Source organism: Rhyacophila brunnea, unplaced genomic scaffold (genome assembly GCF_057557595.1).
Source record: "Rhyacophila brunnea isolate RB1 unplaced genomic scaffold, BYU_Rbru_1.0 scaffold_22, whole genome shotgun sequence".
NCBI lineage: Eukaryota > Metazoa > Arthropoda > Insecta > Trichoptera > Rhyacophilidae > Rhyacophila > Rhyacophila brunnea.
This window is the reverse complement of record NW_028232882.1, coordinates 1,687,984-1,707,511: the sequence shown is the minus strand read 5'-3', so window position 1 is coordinate 1,707,511 and position 19,528 is coordinate 1,687,984. Positions and strand designations below refer to the sequence as shown.

Genomic DNA, 19,528 nt, shown 5'->3' with positions numbered 1-19,528 from the left:
GTGACGTCCCTAGACAAAATGCCGCCCCATTTTTGTAAACAGTATATTTTATCATCCGTGCATGTGTCGTTTCATATGAATATATGTCGGTCACCAAGGACATCGAAGGGCAACGGAAGTAAACTAGACATTGCGAACTCGACAAAAAATTACAGTCCTGTTAAACCTTTTATGTCAATTAATACACTTTGTTTCCAACCAGTGAGCTGATTTTTTTTAATGGATATAGTATTTTAATGGAATAGGTTTAGGTTGGTATTTCTATATTATATACCAAACTATTCTCATCGATTTGCCGCCCTTCGAGTAACTGCCGCCCCAAGAGACGCTCAATCTGCCTACCCCCACGGGACGTCACTGAACATCTTCGTTGTTTACGTAATTTTCGTTTGTTTGTAAATATTTTCCTTTTCACACTGTCTTTCTCATAACTGTCTTTTTAATAAATAAATAAATATAATTTACCCAAAGTGACTGCAACTTCAAAGTGCAAAGAATTTGTAAACGTAAAATATACTGGTAGCTGTTAACGGTGAAATATGTGTTAACGGAGATAAGCCTTATTTTGATTTGAATAATATCTTGTTATAAATCTTTTCAGAGGTTCAGTGACATTTCTTAATTAGTTTTCCCGCCAAAAATTCCGCGAAATCTCAACAACTTCCGGTATTTCTTATTTCGCTTTATGGTCTTATTCGCTGTACACTGTGGTTATCTACAGCAATATTTAAAGAGAAGCTAATACAATAATTTCTTGGGCTTTAATAATGTATGAATAAATTATGATTCGTCCGTATTCCACAGTCCTGCTTCTTGGTTAAACAATAATGAGATATATCTTTTGTTAATTATTTAACTGGCCTACATAATTCTTACTAATAATTAAACTGAAATGTCTACGTTTTCGAAATATTATCTTTTTGATCAGCGTTTTGTCTTTGTCGATGATACAATGTCGTAATATAACTCATATAACTCAAAAAATACATAACGAATATTGATGAAACTAGCACAGTTTTTATACCACTCTATTGGTACCAATATAGTCGTGTTTTATCTCGATATTGAAAATGTTCAAAGTTACTAGTAGAAAGAGTGCAAATAGTAGTGGTGGAGTGGTGAGATGTGATGCGGGTAAAGAAACGCGTGTCTGCATTAAAAAATTGCAAATAATGCATTTGTAACAATTATTCATCACGAGTAGGTAAACTGGTCAGTTAGCAGCAGTAGAGTGGTGAAGTGAGATGCGGGTAGAGGGCGTGCATCGCCAATACGATTTAATCACAAGTGGGTAAAATGATTAGACATATAGAAACGGTGGAGTGGTGAGGTGAGGTACTTGTAGAAGGACAAACGCCTAGTCACAACCGGTCTAAATCTCATTGTTTTGAAAAAAAATGTAATCGAATCAGTCTATTTTTTTTAAAATATCTATATCTGTCTGCGCGGATGAAGTCACATGCTATCGGTAAGTATTAAAAACAATTCAAAATTCTCAATATACATAACATATATTTATTCCGACCATATCCGATCCTAATAGGATCATATGAGCCTCCACAGAGTAGAGGTTGGTATTAACAGATTTTGTTTTTAACGAGAAATGGATGTTAGCCACTTGCTCAACCTAGTAGGTCCATACCCTGACTCACACACAAATTGAAAAACAATATGTGTACTTGCCAGACCCAGGATTCGAACCTGGGACCCACGGCGTGATAGTCCAACGCTTAAGCCGCGCAGCCACGTGGGTGTCATAATATATATATGGTGAACTTACTTTTAGAAAACTTTTCATGTTAGAAGGTTCTTATATTTTTGTTTTTATTATTTTCATAATGACAACGGTTTTTTCGATGACAAAAACAACGGAAACGTGTAGTGAAAATACTATGACACAAAACACACACAGGATCTTATTAGAAAACTTAATGAATAAAAACAAAGGCTTATAATAAATTATTATTATATGACAATGGAATTAGTTCAAAGTCTTACTGCAGATGTTTCGTGACAGTTTTATTGACGCATACGTTTTACCTCTTCTGAAAATCGGGGGGATTTTGGCCTTCGGGATTTCGTCCGGCGCCCCAAACCAGCATCCCATAGCTCCGCCGCATACACTCTATAGATAGTATTTATCGGCATTACAGTTGGCTTGTAGAACAGGCAAGCCAGGTTGAAGTTATTATCTGGCATTTGCAGCACGAGGCCGAGCCAGGTCCAATGTCCTCTCCTCAAAGTAATACTACCCGCACACCCAGTATCCGTTGCAAACATCTGTTTTTGAAGCTCAGTATACGGTTGCTCTGAACCATATTTTTTTTAATATAATATCGATTTAGATTTCCAATAACAAACACTCAACTATCATTCAACAACCAGTCAGTTTAGTTAGATTAGCTCTGACCCTTCTTATCGTAGGTACTCTATTTTGAGACTAAGCACTTTACTCTATCGAGATTCGTTGCTAGTGATGATTGTGGTATTTAGTTTTCAAATGTGATACCTACCTGACCTGTACTAATCTTTTGGCAAGTTCATCTGGTTATTTGATCGAGCGAGTCATCTTATTTTGTTAATATATCTTCGTGTACCGTTTGAAGTATTCTCTGTTATTGTCGATTAAACTCTGTGAACTCGAAATAAATACTAAAACCGGAAGTGTTTCTATTTTATAAAGACTATAACTGGCGACCAACGTGGGCCAAAAGTGTTTCTAAGTTATAAATAAAACTATCTTATAACTGGCGTTCAACCTGGCCCCAAAGTATTGTTATTTTTATAAATAAAAACCTTTTTATAGTCTTAAATGTTGTGTTGTGAATATGCAAAATAAAAGCAAGATAGATGTTTGTTGATTTATTTAATATTCGCATAATGGAAAATGGTTTTTTACAAATATATAAATATTTCCAAACTACAAAGCTATTTTTTGATTAAACATATAAAATTAAAAAAAAAACTGACGTTTGTCTGTATTCAAATATAGGTATTTAGAATGAACGAAAACCATAATAATATTGGAGAAAAAATATTATTAAAGTTCAACTGGGGTTGGATTATATTTTTCAGGGACATTTCTTCATTTCTCGGGACAAATAAAAAAGCCACAAGGGACATACTTTATTAACCCATCTCATAGAGAGGAGCATGAACAATGGCGATCTAGTTTCATGTTTCTCCCCTTAAAGAGGACGTGTTTATTTGACATATTTGCATGAATAGTATCAATCTAATGGAAAAACTATTAAGGGAATCTCATATTTATTAATAAAATTATTATCATTTTGTTTCAGGCATTATAGATACGAACAAAAGTTGGCTTGTCTACTCTGGAAGATAGAACTCAAAGATATCACCATCATTCCAACTGAAGCTGCTGAAACCGTCACGAGGAACAAAAGCATGGTAAACAATAGTTTGATACATATTCATACAATATTCATCTGTACATATTATGTAATTCTTTCAGTACTTCCTTTATTTGATTTTTCTTAAAAATTCTTTGCGCAAATTGAGTTTAGACCTCTCAGCAGTGTTTTCTTCTTTTATGTGCTGATTATACAAAGGTATAAAAAATTAATAACTTTGACAAAAACTACAGTACACGAACATTTTTGGTATTAAATTATTCAAAATTATATTATTTTTGGCATATTTTGTGTAAATATATACATTTACTATCTCACATTTTTCGCCCAATTAAAATTATTGTCTGTAACATAAACACAATTATTAGAATACGGTTGACAACACTGCCACCTGGTAACAATTAGTAATGAACAAGCCAAACGATACCAAAATATTTTCTTAAATTAATTCTAAACTAGATTAAAACTATGAATTTCTCAAGAATCTCAGTATGACCCTCGAAAACACTTATTAAGCCATATTAATAATATACATATAGCCATAAAATACGATCCACTTATTCTGTGACATTGACCAGTAAATGTTTGAATTTAATAAATATTTATTTGCCTTTTAATGTTTTTAGTTATCTACGTAGGTAATGACTAATTAAAATACAATTTTCGTAATAATAATATGTCCTAGATATGGCTGGTAGAATTAAGCTCCCCTTGAAAATAATATCTTTCCGCTATGAACTGTCTTAGAAATTGGAAGTTTATTCTCCCAATATGCAGAACCAACCTGCGAATTGGAAGTGGAGTAACTGTGTTTCATCAAATCGCTTCGTATATTGATATATTCCACTCACGTGTGAATGAGTTTAGTTGGACGTTATTTTATATATTTTTTTTAATTTTCTCAAATTATATATGTATCGGTATACTTCCATATACTTTTTATGATGTTTCTGTTTACTCCTGTAATTACCCTGTTTTTGTATATATATTATATGAATATTATCGGGTATTGTAGACGTCTTGAATTTATAATTTGTAATATGCAAAATAACTTGATTTTCAATGTTTTTGAGATAACTATTGAATATCATTCTACATTTCCTTCTCTACAAAATGCTAGGTAAGTGAGAAGTTAATGGGAAGTGTATTAATTTTGTGTTTTAAAATATTAGATAACTTTAAAACCATAAATGCATTAAATAAATAAAATAATATATCTACAATATTTGTTCATACAATTGATCGTTATTTAATTTTTATTTAATCGTTATCTAATTGACAAGAACAATTTTCCAATTTAATTTTAAATAGTAATTATAGCCTAGATTTATGTTACCTAATCAAGTAAAATTTAAATTTAATTTTCCCAACAATGACCAAATCAGAGTTATCTTGTTGTAGTATTGAGGTAAAAATTTGAATTTGAACTTGAATGAAAAGATAACACACATAAAGCAATTACTGAAGCACACTATATAGGTACTATTCATCTATAAACACAGAAAAACTACACATCCACTCACAAACCCACGTCTTCTAAATTTTTGAAGAGGACATAATATTCTGTGGTCGTGAAATAATCCGCCGCTTTCTGTCCTCACTAAGCAATTTATCTCGACTCTTTTCACTTCTGGTCTTTATTTAATGAGCCTTTGGGTGGTCGGATATATTCTATTCTGGAAACATGAGCTGCCTTGAATGCTTGGTCACTGTGTGCAATCGTTATCACGCAGATGCAGTCTTGCAGGGTAAGTGTGATGGCCGGAGGTGCAGCGGCAGGAGCTGCAGCCGTGGGTGGATGCGGAGAAGGTGGTGGACGGGCCTATACTTGCATTGCCCTTTATAGAGGAAACGTCGTCGCCCTGAAGCCAGTTCATAAGAAGAGTGTCGATATTACCAGAGCTATCAGGAAAGAACTGAAACAGGTAAAGCTAAAATTTGTCAGAAAATATGTTAAGGTTGCAACCACCGACAGAAATGTATATAATATGTTAAAATGATATATAATTAAATAGAATTTATCGTCTACTAAATACAAACTAACTGGAGTTTCTCACCGTTGTTTTCTCTCTGGTAAGTTTTAAAGTCATGTTAATTACCACGTTTTTATCGGCTCGTATTCTTGTTTGTACGGTACAGATTTTTTCTTGTGTGTCCAGTACAATTTTTTTCTTGTTTGTCCAAGATTTGTATTGGACGATTGAAAATTTTTAAATAACTTCCCGACTAGCTAGACATTTGAAACTTTTAGAATATATCATAACACGACGACAATGCATTCTTTTAATACTTTTGGCCATCTTTAAGCAGAATTGAATTCATTTTCAGTTAGGTATTCTGTTTTGTATGTTTCGGAAAAAAATCGTTAAAAGTAATATTTACTACTCACTATTATTAGTTGCTAAGGGGGTCCTAGCAACTAAATTATTAATATATACGTGCGTTATTATGGAAATCAATATGAAATGTCAAAATGACATTTAATTATTCTATAATATTTATTCAGTAATTCTATCAAGTACAAAAAAAAGTATTTATTAATACATAGAATTGTCAAGTTTATATGATTCAACAGAAAATTTAAGAATACTGAAATGTCAAAATGACATTTCAGTATTCTATAATATTTATTCAGTATTTCTAACAAGGACAAAAAAAAAGTATTTATTAATACATATAATTGTCAAGTTTATATGATTCAACAGAATATTTAAAAACGTGGTATATACAAAGTTCTTTTTATCTAATATCAGTTAATTCTATTTTGTATGGAAAGTTATTTCAGAAAAAATCGTAAAAAGTAAAACACTATTATTGGTTGCTATGGGGGGTCCTAGCAACTAAATTATTAATATATACGTGCGTTACTATGTAAATCAATACGAAATGTCAAAATGATATTTCAGTATTCTATATTTATTCAGTATTTCTATAAAGTACAAAAAAAACTATATACTAATACATAGAATTGTCAAGTTTATATAATTCAACAAAAAAATTAAAAACGTAGTATATAAAAAGTTCTTTTTATCTTCTAATTATTTTTATTTTAACTGTTATACTTACTCATTATTTTGAATAATTCATAACATTTAAAAATGTAGCAATCATTTATTGTAATATGGCTACATAGTGTTAGCAATTAATATTGTAATGCTAAATAAAATAGTGCAGGGTCATTGTTTTGTTTTTGTCACAACCCCCTCCCCCGCCGCCCCTCCAATCAAAAATACATCAAGTATTCAATATTTTTAGATTAAAATTTTGAATTTTACTACCTATTTTTTCTCATAACTAATTCGGAAATGAACTGACTAATCACTTTTTTAATTTTACGTGCAATTCTCATACTGTGTATGATAATACCAATTTACGTTAAGGATAACAACGGCATTATTTTTTATATTCACGTGATTTAATATTATTGTGTGCTAAATAAAGTCCCGGGTTGTCAATGTCAATAATATCAACATGATTTTATGAGAATGATTACTTAACTACTTACCATTTTGGTCCACAATATGATATCAATTAACATTAAATCACACATGTAAGAACATAATATATCCTTGTAATATAATTGATTTTTCTTATCTTTACAGATACGAGAAGTCCGCCATGATAACCTTCTGCCATTCATTGGCGCGTGCGTGGACCATGGCCGTCTGGCTATCGTAAGTGCGTACTGCGCCAGGGGTAGCCTCCAAGACGTCCTCGCCAACAGAGACCTTCATCTAGATGCCATGTTTGTCTCCTCGTTGGTCAGCGATCTTCTGAAAGGCCTGGCGTATCTTCACGACAGTGAGATCGTTTCGCATGGAAACCTCAGATCTACCAACTGCTTGGTGGACAGCAGATGGGTGTTGCAGATCAGCGATTTTGGACTACATGAGTTTAAAAGTAAGTAGACATATTATTACTATTCAGCGACATCTCTAGGCAAGTTCCACACAAGCTAAAAGTGTAATACCCCCGTAAATTGTGAATTCATTGCCCACGATAATATGTTTATTTAATAATATTTTGTATCACTTTAAATTCTGATAATCATATATACTGTCTTTCAAAACTCGAATAACCATATCAGCACCGCACCCAAAAAAAAAACATTTCCACAAAACCTATTGTGAAAATGATCTTCACAAAATTTCTAATTCACACACTTATTTAAATTTTTCTCTCAACAGCTGTGGATGAACTGACTTCCACCATTATACGTCAGTGTTTTTATATTAATCTCCCTTGTAAAGTTTATGGATTTTTACAACATTTTTCTTAGCTCGTATTCTTATTTGTCCGGTGGTTCTTTGTCCGGTGCAATTCTTGCAATCGATTTTTAACTAACTTTCCGACTAGCTAGATATTTGAATCTTTTAGAATATATCAGAACACGATGCCAATGCATTTTGCAATACAATGTTAGCCATATTTCAGTAGAATTGAATTAATTTTCAGTTAATTCTGTTTTGTATGAAAAGTTATTTCGACACCATTATTGGTTGCTAAGCGGATTGTCCTACCAACTAAATTATTAATATATACATGCGTTACTATGGAAATCAAAATGAAATGTCAATATCACATTACAGTATTTTATGATCGTTTAAGCTAGTCAAGTCAAACAGAAAATTTAAAAACGTTGTATGTAAAAAGTTCTTTTTATCTTGTATTTATTACATATATACATCCTGTGATTTCTCGACTTTATTCGGTTGTCTAGAATTAAAAATTCTCGAATGTTATTTATTGATTTCTCGAAATCTCAAGAATCCACGAAAAACTTGTTATGAATAAATTTTGCGTATTTTCTTTAAAAAAAATCTACCGAGAAAAACTCTTCTGGTCATAAAAAAATACCCAGAATATGAACAAATTTTGTGTACAATTTAATTAAAGGTTTTTTTCTTATCTGAGAAATACATTCACCCGCTAATTTATCAAAGTATATACAGAACTGAACTGTTTTTTCTTTTTACTAGCAACGCTGCTTTTTAATCTCAATTTTATATTATTCCTGGTAAAATAATTGTCGAATTCTCTGAATTCTAATTGATGATTATTTGAGAAATGACAATCTGGAAATTTCTGAAACAAATCAACAGAAACGAGAATCAAATTATCACATTAGTTCTCGAGAATTTTCGAGAGGACAAAATCAAGATTTCCTCAGATCAAAAAAAAAACACTAGTACCATCACTAATTAATTATTCACTATTCTTTACTTCATTCACAGATTTAGTTAATTAAGTAACATAATATGTATCTGACGCTTTACCTTCAGTATGTATGTTTAAAAATAATGTGAAGATTTTATTGTTATACCAACAGCTGGTCAGGAAGAACCGGAAGGTGCCCTGCGCGAAGAACGCCGCGCACTGTGGCGAGCTCCAGAGCTTCTCAGATGCTCTGCACTACCAGCGAGAGGTACGCAGAAAGGAGATGTGTACTCCTTCGCCATTGTTCTTTATGAAATCGTCGGGAGGGCTGGACCTTGGGGCCATACAGAGCTCTCAAACGCCGGTGAGCTCAACCAGCTTGTTAATTGCTAAATAATTATGTTTTACTTTCGCTATTTAGGGCCTTATGCATAGAATTTCGACAATATATAAGAATAGCTAATAAGTGGTAACCGGACAAAACAGAACATTATATTACAGAAGATGAATAAACAGAACATGAAGAAACATATCAGTGACAAAACAAAACAGCCAGGGGAAAAATAATACATTCATTTTTGTCGTATCTATTTATCAATTAATAAAAAATTATTACTAAAAAAACTTAAGTTTATAAGCGAAATATTTATATAAAATTTTAATATTATGTAGGTATAATCACTGCATGTTGGCCATTCGGCGAAAAAACCTCAATTTATTCGCTTGATTTTGGTGATCATGCACAACTCCACAGAATTATTAGTTATTAGTTGAGTTCCGTCTAATTGAGGCTTTCCAGCTATTATGCAGAAATTATATAATTTTATTTTTTACGGTGTATTGAAACCTGTGTTATTAAACATCTATAGAACATAGAGATATGACGCTTTCAATATTAAATGTTATATTTTTATGAAAGGTCATATATATATCGCTGTTCTGTTTTATCACTGTTCTGTTTTTTTTATGTTCTTTTTTGTCACCGTTATGTTTCTTCGTGTTCTTTTTTTTCATGGAATCCTAAGCCCATAAAACTCGCTAAAATTTGTATGAAAAATACTTTATCTAAAATTATGAGTCAAATACAAAATCGAATGTAAAGTTTTACTATATTATAATGTTAAATTAGCATTAAATTAAATAAAAAATAAATTGTGCCTGCGGTAGCCGAGCGGTTACGTATCGGCTTATAAAGTCGTGGGTCTCGATTTCAAATATACACATGTTATTTTTAATGTGTATTTGACATGAACTTGATAGGTTTATAAAATGGCTAACATACATTTATCGTAAATACAAAAATTTGCAAAACACAAGTTCTTCGTATGGCGGTCTAAATCCAAACAGGATTGTACAGCTTTTTTAAAAAAGATAAAAGAACATCTTATAAAATTACATATGGCTATACTTATTCTCAATTTTAGGACAAAGTCGTTCAGAATAACAATATTTTTATATAATAAAAATATCTACTTCTTTGATCTTTAAAAATATATGGCATATAAAAATCTTTCCTACATACTTTTTGGATTGTTTATGCTTCGTTAAATTCTCATCATATGCCAATTTTTTTAACATTTAAAACAGCACTCCCTTTTTTGAGTAAGTTTATTAAGTTACCTACATTATAGCATAAGATGATCGATGTGACACGAATCTGCTGTAAAAAATGATCACTCGTAACATAGACAATATATGACGTTGTATTCCCTCGCAGCTCGATGGCACTTATTGTGAGTAGAAACGTCTAAAATAATTAATGGTAGGGGCATAACCAATGTACCAACATAAAGGTTAAAATACATGCCCTTTTTGTAGTCCGTGGCATATAATTGGCATATTGTTATATTTCAATCAATAATTAGTGTACTTGGATTCAAATTAGAACAACGGTCTCAATCTTTTCATAAATTTGTGACACCAAAATCAAAATCCTGCAGCTTAAAAGCAAAAGAGCTTCTTTCTATCACTTATTATATATTGAGATCAGGGTATCAAAACATTGACACAATTTTGAAGGGGTATCAGATACCTACCTACATTATATTATGTTTTGTTATATTATCTTAAATAGAGTATTGAGCTAACTATTTTATGAGTGAAAATTATTTGGTGTAATTGGAACATTTCACAGAGTGATTGTTGAAGCGCTCGAAATGGAAAATTTTACAAACCGGAGCGCTCGGTAATTTTCCGAAAATATTAACATTTTTTTTCGGCCTATCCTTATAAGATCATAATATTGGTCTCCACAGAGTGGAGGTTTCATTATTTTGTTTTTACGAGAAATGGATGTCTGTATGTATTATCTAAAAATAAGTGTATTTGATATTCTGTTATATTAAACTCAGACTATCAAATAGAATAACAGTCTCGAGGCATGATTAGGATATAAGTAATGTTGTCAGCACCACAAATGAAAATTCATATTTACGTCATGTCATAAACATTATTTTTAATATTCTTCTTTCGACCATGTCCGATTCTAATAGGATCATATTTTGGTTTGACATGGGGGTTTGGGAAGGATGGGATGAAGGATAGGGGATGTAGGGATAGGGATAAGCATGAGACTCGGGGAAATAGGATGCAGGGTCGTGGGTGGTTTGACTTATTACCTCTAAGACCTCAGTTACCTGTCCGGTTACATCGCTCATTCGTTGGATGTTCCTGTATAATAATAAAGTACATAAAGATGGAATAAATATAAGTATCTCGGATTGAGCGCCACTCTATGATGATGCATAGAGACAATAGTGAAGGATAATTAAATGAAAAGCAAGTAGAGAAATTTCAACAATTGTATATTATAAATAAGATAACTTGCGGGCTACAGTGTATAAAAATGTATAATTACTTAAGTGAATCACGAGCACCTAAAGCGATACAATATTTAAGTAAATAAGAACAAAAACCCAAAAGCTAATTCGGTCGGTGGACCGTAACATAAAATGACAATAAATACCGATTACACAAAGGGCTCCTCAGCCTTTTCGCTGCCCTCGATTCCTTCCAGGACGGAATCGAGGAGTGCGTCTTCGAACGTGTGGGGACCGTGGAGTTCCTCCGATCTCCTGGCGTGGGGGGGACGTCCTTCAGATGGCCATCGTCCACGTCTCCAAAACGTCAGGAAATCGAAAGCCCTGTGCCCAGGGCCCGAGGCCCGGAACTGGCCAAGACGTCTGCTTCCTTCGAACGATCAAGACTGAGAGCTCGACTCCCGCTTCACCTTTGTGTAAAAAACCCGCTATCTCCTATAGCGCCGGAAATAGTGTCACGAACTCCGTACAAACTATCCCGTGCGCAGGCGCGATCCGGTCGTACTTTTGCGTAGTGTTGCCCTCGTAAAGACTTCCTTGACTTAGTGTGTTATGTTATAAAATAACATGACATTACCTCCAACCTCGGTAAGAGAAGGACAAGCCATAGCGAGGACTTCGACTGTCAACTTCTCGGGGGGGTCTTCTGATAGCATCAATCCTCCCAGGGGTTGGGCATCATGGACGGCATGCTTAGAGATAGCGCGGCTACAGGCGAAGCGAAGGAGACATATAGATGAAATTTCCACTCTGTTATTTGGTGACAGAGGGAGAGGCTTATGAAGAATCCAGAAAACGAAGAAGATTATTTGCTGAAGAGTGAAGAGCTGGGAGAGGTCACGTAGATTTACCCTACCTAACCGGTCCACCAATAATTTATAAATTTTAAAAAAGATCTAATAAATATAAAAACACCTAAGCTCGTGTATATAGAAATATATAAAATATTATAATTTATCACAGATAATTCACAACATAACAAATAGTGGGGATTCAACCCAGCAGTGTAAAACTGCAATATTTAGAATATATAAGAATTGATTTAGATAAGGCTTCCAAAAAGATAGGAAGAGTTGTATAATAATTATTAGTTTGAAAAGATTTGATATCAGTATAAAAAATTGAAATAATAGCCAAAAAATTTACATAAATGCACCTCAGATAATAATAATATATGAAATGGTATAATAAAAATATATTGTATATAAAGGAATTAATATTTTAGTTCAAGAAATTTAATTCAATTCATTAATTGATAAAATTGCAGAGATAGTATAATAAAGTAATTAATAGAATTATATTCAAGAAATTAAAATTGCTTCTATAATTTGAGTAATAATATAAGCATTGAGTAATTAAGTTGAAAATAATAATAGATCAGTGAATGATTTAATAAATTGATTTCAAATGATATTAAGTTATTGAAAAAAAGATGAACCTTTAATAGTTGGCAAAAGTTATAAAGTGCACAAAGCAAAAAATATAAATTCTCAATCGTATATGCCGTAGTTTTTGGCAAGTATACATAATAAAAAAATAATAAATACAATAAATTCACCAACCTGGTTCGAACAAATAACATAATAATTAATAAACAATGAGTGCCAGTTTGGTTTTGCGTGAGGGCGTATCTGTCGGAAAGTAATAAATACTGTGCGTCAAGCACCGTCCGAATATTTAAAAGGAACATTACTAAAATATACTACTTTCAGATGTCTAATCTGAATAAAAATAACAGTGTGGCTAACAACCAACAGCTGTTATGTGGATTCTCTGTTAAGCCTGTAAAAAAAAACAAATGACGTGTGATGGAATTCCAAGCCATGATCCGGATCCCAAGCAGCGCTCCCACAAATAAAATAACGCGAACAAGGAGGAAACTAAGCTAGAAAGAAATTCCTAGTACAAAATGTAAAAATTAATTAAATAAATTAATTCATTAAATATTAATCGACGACTTTAGTATACTAATTTAAGATCTACAATTGCTTTGCGAGACGTCGCAAACCCCAACAAACAAGGTTCGTACTTCGAGACTACCCTAGGATGATGAACTAACCTAACCACACCCTAAATGCTAGAATCCGCTAAACCCCGCAAAGCAAGAGACCTCCGGTGACGTACGTTCCTTTCCGGTTGCAAATGTTCCAGCCCCAGGCTTTGCGAACTCTGAGTCCGGAACCCATCAGAAACGGACCTCCCAGATACAGAAAAAAACAAAACAATTCTACGGAGCACCACAAGAAAGCGAACAAAGGCAAAGAACCCATGATCACATCGGAAGCTAAATGTAATTAAAGAACAACATGGTTCGCAACTGGTCCGACATTCAAGTTGGGGCTGCAAAAATAAAAAATGAAAGGCTAAAGAGATCGTATAATAACGTCCACTTTCTTCCCTCAAGGAATTTTGATAAGTAGGTTGATTTCCTTCATACAGTCCAGGCCGCTGCACAACATCATCAGTGTTGACAGACGATCGCTTCTATTATTTGCATCACGCCTGCCAACTCACCACCATAAACATCAGAGTGCGGTGGAATCCACACAATCAGCGGCAGATTCCAACGCCAAAAAGAGAGGGGACTAACGGGACCGTCTTCAGCACCGATAGTTCAACCCAAATACCAAGAGGGTTGACTGCTAGAGAAAAAAAATCAGACGCGTCCGAGGAACATCTTCGGCACCCCGGATCACTAAAACACACCGGACAGTAGTGAGACACCTTCAGTTCCCACGACTTCCAAGGAGCTAGCAGCCAACAAATAATAATAAAATCTCCCCGCAACCTGTACCGACAAAGATACATTGAACAGAACAAGTATAACCAATCACTACAATCAATAAAAAAAATATATTATAAAAATAGCAAACAAAACCGTCACGCAAAAACAAGTACAAAGGCAACTGGTATAAATAAAGATCACACGATCACCAGCGCGATGTACTTAATTAGACAATTGTAGGTAATTTTAAATATAGATATTATATCACTAGGTAACTAAACTGACAGGCCCTTCCAAACGCTAAGACAGCGGTTGCGTCTTCCGGGAACACCATAACTCTCATCCTGGCACTATGGTAGTATTTAGAACTATGCTTGTTTACCAAAAGTTGGTCCAGATGCTGAATGTGTGGTATTAATTGAGTAGGCCTCCTTCCCGAAAGGTCTGCAACCACCACCTTTGCGATGGACGTTCACCGGAACAAGGGTGTATTGCCATGTGCAGGAAAGAAGTCAGTAACTGAAATAGTTTACCATAGGTGAGTAAAAATTCACAAAGAAATTGAAATAAAGAAATATAGAATTTTATAATAGAAAATATTACTCAATGACATAATATATGTATAAAATTTGCGATAATTAATTCGATAAAAAGAAAATCAATCCAAAAAAGAAGCTTGTAAAAGAGCAAAAATAATAATTATAATTTATAAATATCTGAGGTGTGTAATAGACAAAAGACCAAACAGTACAAAATTCCTTCACAAAAAAAAATTGAATATTAATAAATAGGCATTATTAAAATGCGGCCCTGACAAAATTCCAAAATAATTTGTTGAGTGTGACTAGCACGGAAACACACCTTTCCATAATAACAAAAGAAAAAATCTCTGACATTGTGTGTCATACTGAATGAAGGTTTGACAACTCCTAAAAGTTTCAAACATAGTTGATAATAAATAAAATATCAGCATTTTTTTAAAAAATATTTGCCCAGTAAAATAAGCACGCTGAACAAGCAAAAAAAATAATCAATTATTAAATTCAAGTTAAATTGAAAGAAAAAATAATTTAGTTAGTTCCAATGTAAATGTAATTAAATATCAAATTCCAGATTGTATTTGAAAGAAAAATATTTTAATACTCAAAGAATTTTTTTTTTTAAATATCAATGAAAGAGAATATTCAAAATTAAAATGTACTCTAAATGCATATATGAAATAATAATTATTTATTTATATAAAAAAATTGCAAAATCAAAAAGAATGTAATTAATAATTTAAGTGAAAGTAAATTGAATGTTTATGAATAATAAATAGCGGATGCTAGGATTTGAAAAGAGAAAAAAAGAATTTAAAAATATTAATTAATGTTAGCTTATATGCTTTTTAAAAAATTGGGAGAGGACGGAAAGTTGCATATAGTTGAGTGAAAGCATCTAGAATGAAATCAAAAAGCTTTAAAAAAATATGTCTTTAAATTAGAAAGGATTGTGACAGGAGAGAAAAAATTAAATTGATTCAAAAAAATATGTAGACGGAAGTTTTATATAGGAATTCAGAAGGAGAATTTTATTAAAAATATTCACCTGTAAAAATAATTATTTATGTATAATAAATAATCATTCTTACGAAAGAACAGAATCTTGAAATTAAATATTTCAAATAAATTCTACGAAGGTGTCATCTATCGACTGCAAATGTAAGCGCGCTTGACGTTTAAAGTTTTAACCAGAAATCAATTTGAAATATGAATAATTGAATAGGAATTAAAAATGACTAAATCTATTTTAATGAATGAAAGATTACTTCAATTTTATCAATAGTGAACGCGAAATGAATAATTTCAATTGTCTACATTATAAAAAGAACAGATTTGCAAAACTAATATCGAACTGTCAGACAAGTAAGAAAAAACAATGTAAAAAAACATAATCCGAAATAAATGTATTCTACCGTCGCAAATAATTAATTGTAATAACAAAATAAAATGAATAGAAAGTTAATAATTAAGAAGAAATGAATTCAGAATAATTTAGTGTCAAATTTTAACAAGAATGAAAATATATCACTCAAATAATCGATGACAGCGCGACTGCCGACTAAAATGAAAGACCCGATAATGATTTTATGCGAGGTATAGAAATTATTAATTATTCACAATATAGAAATGGAACGAAAGGACCTTTTGTAAACTCCATTCCATAATAAGGTTCATCCAGCTGTCCAATTGATTTGATGTTACATCCACATAGTATGTTTCAATCCAATGGTTCTATCAAATTTGAGGTTAATAATTCATGTCATCCAGTAGGTATATAAATGTTCATGTCGATATCGTCCTAGTTTAACATCCTTCCTTCTCCTTTGGAACTTTATTAAATCACTTATAGCACCATACTAAACATTAAACAAACTTTTTGCTGAAACAATCAATGGTTAACACAAATTCCGATGCCCAAATATTGACATTTCCATACCAATAATGTGGGTATCACATAAATTATAGAAGAAGTATGTATTGATGATAAATGTGCAAATTGTATTTCAAAATTAGGTGTAAACCATATATAACACTCTTAATATTAATTTGCGAAGGAATAATTGTAACTTACAACACAAAATTAAATAAATTCCACAAGGACAATGATAAAATTGACGTATTGATCTCTATCATTTAGATCGCCATCCTGCGCATACCGCATAGACTAGTCCGACGTCTCTTGCAAGTACCGCGTAAGTCAATAAAAGACTATATAAATATATGAAAAATATAACACACATAGTTACGACCACCGAACCAGAAAAATTTAAGAAAAATATAACGCAAATAATACGTTTTAATTTGTCATTAATTAATTTACAAGTTATAAGAAATAGAATAATTATCAAAGTGCGTCTAAAATCACGCCCGATACGGATTCGTTTGCAACTCCACGGCGGTAAACCAAAAAATTCCAAAAGTGAGCCGGCAAAAATCAGTGTAATTAGAACTAATGACTCTGAAAACAAAATACCGTTACGGTAACAATTATTGTATGAAATCGTGACTAGCAAAATTTAAAGTTTTATAATCGGAACAAGTAAAATTTAGAACATTAGGACAAAATAACGAACGAGTTCATAATCCGAAACAAATAACCGCGAGTCTTTAAGAGGTAAGTCATCGTGTTTTGGAAAAGAAATATTCAAAAAGAAACACGATGCTTGTTGGGTGCCAATGTCATATTTTGGTTTGACATGGGGGTTTGGGAAGGATGGGATGAAGGATAGGGGATGTAGGGATAGGGATAAGCATGAGACTCGGGGAAATAGGATGCAGGGTCGTGGGTGGTTTGACTTATTACCTCTAAGACCTCAGTTACCTGTCCGGTTACATCGCTCATTCGTTGGATGTTCCTGTATAATAATAAAGTACATAAAGATGGAATAAATATAAGTATCTCGGATTGAGCGCCACTCTATGATGATGCATAGAGACAATAGTGAAGGATAATTAAATGAAAAGCAAGTAGAGAAATTTCAACAATTGTATATTATAAATAAGATAACTTGCGGGCTACAGTGTATAAAAATGTATAATTACTTAAGTGAATCACGAGCACCTAAAGCGATACAATATTTAAGTAAATAAGAACAAAAACCCAAAAGCTAATTCGGTCGGTGGACCGTAACATAAAATGACAATAAATACCGATTACACAAAGGGCTCCTCAGCCTTTTCGCTGCCCTCGATTCCTTCCAGGACGGAATCGAGGAGTGCGTCTTCGAACGTGTGGGGACCGTGGAGTTCCTCCGATCTCCTGGCGTGGGGGGGACGTCCTTCAGATGGCCATCGTCCACGTCTCCAAAACGTCAGGAAATCGAAAGCCCTGTGCCCAGGGCCCGAGGCCCGGAACTGGCCAAGACGTCTGCTTCCTTCGAACGATCAAGACTGAGAGCTCGACTCCCGCTTCACCTTTGTGTAAAAAACCCGCTATCTCCTATAGCGCCGGAAATAGTGTCACGAACTCCGTACAAACTATCCCGTGCGCAGGCGCGATCCGGTCGTACTTTTGCGTAGTGTTGCCCTCGTAAAGACTTCCTTGACTTAGTGTGTTATGTTATAAAATAACATGACAGTCTCCACAGAGTGGAGGTTTGTATTAACAGATTTTATTTTTACGAGAAATGGATGTTAGCCACTTGCTACACAAATTGAAAAACAATATGTTTACTTGCCAGACCCAGGATTCGAACCTGGGACTCTCGACACTATAGACCGGCGCTTAAGCCACGCGGTCATCGTCGGGCATCTGATATTTTTCGTATAAACTTTTAAAAATATATTTAAAGTAAATAATTATATTACTTTTTAATAATTTATGAACCGGAATGCCATAGTTTATTTTTCTACGAGACGGAGCAATAATCTCAGTGATTTCATAAACAGTAGCTGCGCTCTGGGCGTTCGGGTCAATTTCGAGCGCTGAACTGTAGTATATTAGTTCAAAAATAGATATACGCCTTTTTGCTTTTAACTTACTCATATTAAAAACATCAGTCAAATCGAAAGTCAAGAACACACATCATAATTAAACTATTGTCATAAAGTTTTATTTCGTCTCAACAAAAATAACAAAAATAATAAATATTAACAAATGCAATTAACAATATATGGTAATTGATTAATTACAAAATGATTATGCTTGTTTCATAAAAATTAAGTAGACTTTGTATATGTATCGAATTCTAGTTAAAATGTAAAAATCGTTGCAATTCGTGTTTCATTTTCTACATTAATAAATTGCTAGATTTATTTATCTCCAAATCCCTAAACTTTGGGATCAACATATCGGGCGGGATTCCGGCATAATTACCCCTAATCATCACCCACCATTTATAAACTTTCCGTTGTATGTACGTCGATTTTCCATGGCATATTGTACCATAACGGAAAAAGCAATGCTACCCTTTTCCTTATGGGATGGGCAAATGGCTTTCCATTAATTCTCATTTCCAGTAATTTACTTTACGATCATTTATTCGATATTTTAGATTAATTGAAGAAAATATTTCTTTTTACTTTGAAATAGAGATCCTTGGTAGAGTCCGACACCCGATAGACAGAGTCTACATTCGTCCACCTCTGGGAGCCTTGGGAGCTTTGGGAGTTGCTCCTTACGTCCTTCGCTGTATGGATGCATGCTGGCACGAAGAACCAGAACAAAGACCAGACGTCAGATACGTCAGAGTCAGGCTCAAGGAGATGCAGCAAGGACTGTAAGTGACAGAATTAATACTTTATGAATACAATCTCCGCTAGTTGTTAAAGCATGATATTATGCCCTGCTAAGTAAAAAGACAGTGTTTTTGGTTTCGCTGAAATTGTCGTAGGAGAACCTAAGTTTTAAACTAAATTTTAGTACCTACGTAAAATTATTGGATTGTTTTGACATAATCTCTAAATCAACTG

The 19,528-nt window shown here is 33.1% G+C and overlaps 1 protein-coding gene across 1 annotated transcript in view; it reads left to right on the top strand.

Moving 5' to 3' along the window:
- Gyc32E (Guanylyl cyclase at 32E) overlaps positions 1 to 19,528 on the top strand; it is a 243,396-nt gene that overhangs the window by 185,865 nt on the left and 38,003 nt on the right. Inside the window, exons 12-16 of the mRNA XM_085949885.1 lie at positions 3,300 to 3,411; positions 5,108 to 5,299; positions 6,977 to 7,274; positions 8,704 to 8,895; positions 19,149 to 19,335. Coding sequence (XP_085806011.1) covers positions 3,300 to 3,411; positions 5,108 to 5,299; positions 6,977 to 7,274; positions 8,704 to 8,895; positions 19,149 to 19,335 — 981 coding nt within the window. The remainder of the gene's footprint in view (positions 1 to 3,299; positions 3,412 to 5,107; positions 5,300 to 6,976; positions 7,275 to 8,703; positions 8,896 to 19,148; positions 19,336 to 19,528) is intronic.